Raw genomic sequence first — 3608 nt, forward strand, 5'->3', positions numbered from 1 at the left:
ACTTGTAATCACAGATGTGTTTGTACAGATATGAGTAATATGATGCATCACACCAAATTACCATAAGATAAAGAGAGGGAAAAGCCTCATGTAAAGCAGGAAATAAAACGACCGCAAGCTGTTAGTTCAACAAGGAGTTAAAGAGTTCTGGAAAGAGAATCTCACATACAGAATATTGTTTTGAATCCAAAAACTTAATCAGGAGAACACTTTGAAACCAAAAGTTTGAGATAACAGATCATCAATCAAATCTTCGTACATAAATCTGTCAGAATTTACTACAAAGTTGAATCCTTTACAAGTAAATTGCATATAAAACCGTGGAATGCATATATACTCGTAAAAGGCCATCATAAGTAATTCGAATGCCCTGGTTACCACTCATATGCTGTCGAGTCATCATAGGAGTTTGGATAGCCTCTTAGTCAAACATGTTAATTAACTCAAATCTCTAAATAACATTCATTAAATACATAAAAGAGTATGAATTTATACACCAAGACCTAGTGCACATCAATCAGACAACTTTTTCAACACAAATTCACTGGTCTAATTCTTTTCTAAAGTGAGATTCCTTCACTCAGTTTCTCCCAAAAGCATCAACCAAAAAAAAAGAAATTTCAGCATTACTAAGAACGAGATGGAGGATTACTCATTAAGATTTTACATTACTCTGTATGGGAAAACTTTATGTTCCTGGTAACAATAGGCTAATCTGAAAAGAACTTCTCCATGTAAACCAAGTAAAATCTTCAGAATTCTTGAGTTCATTTCTCTGGAAGTTCCCAGGTCAATGCATACGGAAGAAATTTCTCTTCATAAAGTTACATACCAAACTTTGAGGTAAATACATTTAAGAACCTTTCTAGGCAAATTAACTGTCCATTAACAATACTCAGCTGCTCTTAAATATTGGGTATGCTCAATTGGAGAAAGAAGAAAACAAATAGTTGCATTTACTTACACTTCACAACTCCTTCACCTATATCCATTTCTTCATAATGATCATAACACCACAAGGCCCGTTTTCTATGAGTGAAATAAAATAAAATCAGATTACTTGACTGGAGCAAGAATCGTGTAGAGAAGAAGAAATGTGACTATTAAAATGGCCACAACTAGAGTAAATCTAGGACTAGTCCATAACATCAGGTTTGACCGTTCAGTTCTCTTGATGGGATCGACCTCCTCAGACAGTGGGTAGTTTGAACGCGTAGGATTCCAGCTCACATACTTGTTTGGATTAAACTGTGAGAAGAGAGATTTTTTCCCTTGCTTCCTGAAGCTTGACCATGCCTTATCCCAATCCGTTGAGAATTTATCACCTAAAATTTACATGAAAATGCTGGAATGAGTTTACAGAAGGGGTCTAAAGATAGCATAAAGTAGTTGAACTGTAGTTGCCGACAACAAAGACGGACCAGATCCAATCAAAGAATTATCATAGCAAATGAATCTTTGTCCTTGAAAATTACATATATGTTCTTTGCTAAGCAAATTTTAGATGTTAGGTAATCTATTATTAAATCAATGAAAGAAAAACTATTAGTCTGCCATAAGAAAGGCAAAGAAAAGAGAAAATAACATTAACGTAGCCTTTCAGAACAATTTGAGAATCAAGTTGAGGATAAGAAGGCAAAGGAACTTATATTGTACAAGAATGACATGCAATTTTATATGTATTCCAATTCAGGATGCAAATGTTGACTAATTCGATAAATTAGCTACAAATGTCAACAAAAAACCTCTTGCTGCAAAAAGTAAGTAAATTTTCAGTCAGACTTAGAAAATAACGTCCCTTTATAATATAGAAATTTGCTCAAGTAGAAGAAACACACCTATATAATTTAAATTGTATTATATAAAATTGAATGGCATCCAAGTTTAAAGTAGAATTTTAGTGTATGTCACCACTCACTAGAGTATGTGTGTGAATAACATAGCAATGAGGTGAAAACCATAATGGAGGGTGAGAATACATGGTGCAACCACTCTTTGTCACCACAAATATGTAGTTTCTTTGCACTAGAGACCACAAAACAGAGCAGCTTGGGTGGTCTGGTGGTCTGGGTTAGGCGTTTTGCTAATATAGGTTACCAAGAACAATCTATCAACAGCCTTCTGCCATCAAAAAATAAATTTGTAGACACTTTCTCACACTACCAGCACACACCAAAGGTCATAACAGATTAGCATCATTTTCAAATGTTTTCTCCAAGTTCCTAGGTTCAGATGCCGTTGCTTACATTATCATGGCTCCTGTTAACAGTAAGACAATCTTGGAAATTTATTTATGGTTGTTAAGTAACCAATACTCAAAACTTAAGCTAGTAAGTAGGGTACTAAGCTCTCTAAGATACCCCTTCAAGTGTAACATGAAGCAAATCAAACCCAAATATAGACAGAACAGAGAGCCTCGACTCTGATCATGATAGCATCACTACCATGTTAATTGCTGCATAAACACTTTGACCCAAGAACTTAAAGCAAACATAAAGAGCCCAATTTAAGCTCACTAGCAATAGTGATTCAGTGGTACTGTCCCATAAAAAATTATTCATACATATGAAGATAGATAATTGTTAGAAAATGCACTTAGAATAATGAATTCCTGAATGGTTAATTATGCCCTTAACTGACCTTCGCCTTGATCTTGAATACCACAAGGACAAAAATGACAAGTAATCATGGATCCACCAATCACCATAAGAAAAGCAAACCACAATAACACGAAAAGAATGAAAGAATCCCAATGTCCAAGAAACTAAGGAATGTTTTCACCTCTCATTACTTTCACAATGCTCTCTTCCACGAGCTTTGACATATTAATAAAGTAGCCATGTTTTCCCCCCATAATCTAATACTTCCAAACACAAAATCAAACGCTTAATTTCATAAGATCATAACCCATTTCCATATCTTATTCAGCATAACATCACCCCTTCCAGACAGTACTTCTAACAATATTGCTTCATCCAATGATGTAAACTAAACATGCATCACTATAAAGCACTAAAATTTCCTAAATAAAAGTTAAATAAAAAATTTCCCAGATGATGAATAACCAAACAAAATGAAAAATGTAGAGAAAAGATAGCAATGAAGCAATGCATGCACCTTTACTGCCGTCACCATTTTGTTTGGAATCTTTTCTAGAACACAAGGGTCTCAATTGCGAGCGAGAATTAGAAGAAGAAGAGGGTGGCTTATTTGATTTGGTGCAGAAGGAATGAGATGTTATGCTGCCAATTCGAGCTTGAATACCCATTAGCATCCCCAAAAAGATTCCAGATATGGAGCTTTTTAATTTGTTGAGCTAACGACCAACGGCTCTCTGCCGTTCTTATCGCTTTGTGAAAATACTAACCTCTAATTATTCTATTCTATGAGCGTGACACGTTGCATAATTCTAGTGCTTGTGGGACCTCATTCCCTCTTTTGTGGCCTCAGACCGGAGCCCCGTTTGAAGTCCAATTCTACATTGTCCTAAATGCATTTTATTTATTTATGCAATATATTATGGCATTATATATTTATATATTATATGAAATATGGAACTATTAATGGATAATTTTTTTTTTTAATTTTTAGGATATATTTTATATTAA

At 34.5% G+C, this 3608-nt stretch overlaps 1 protein-coding gene across 1 annotated transcript; it reads right to left on the reverse strand.

Annotated features, from left to right (window-relative positions):
* Positions 1-252: 252 nt before the first annotated feature.
* Positions 253-3348, reverse strand: LOC116107904. Its single transcript, XM_031394175.1, has 2 exons — positions 3118-3348; positions 253-1325 (listed from the first exon to the last, which is right to left on the reverse strand). Exons 1-2 carry the CDS (start codon positions 3272-3274, stop codon positions 1057-1059), a joined length of 426 nt encoding a protein of 141 aa, XP_031250035.1. The 5' UTR covers positions 3275-3348; the 3' UTR covers positions 253-1056.
* Between the last annotated feature and the right edge of the window lie 260 nt (positions 3349-3608).

The sequence above is a fragment of the Pistacia vera genome, unplaced genomic scaffold (assembly GCF_008641045.1).
Source record: "Pistacia vera cultivar Batoury unplaced genomic scaffold, PisVer_v2 Contig549, whole genome shotgun sequence".
NCBI lineage: Eukaryota > Viridiplantae > Streptophyta > Magnoliopsida > Sapindales > Anacardiaceae > Pistacia > Pistacia vera.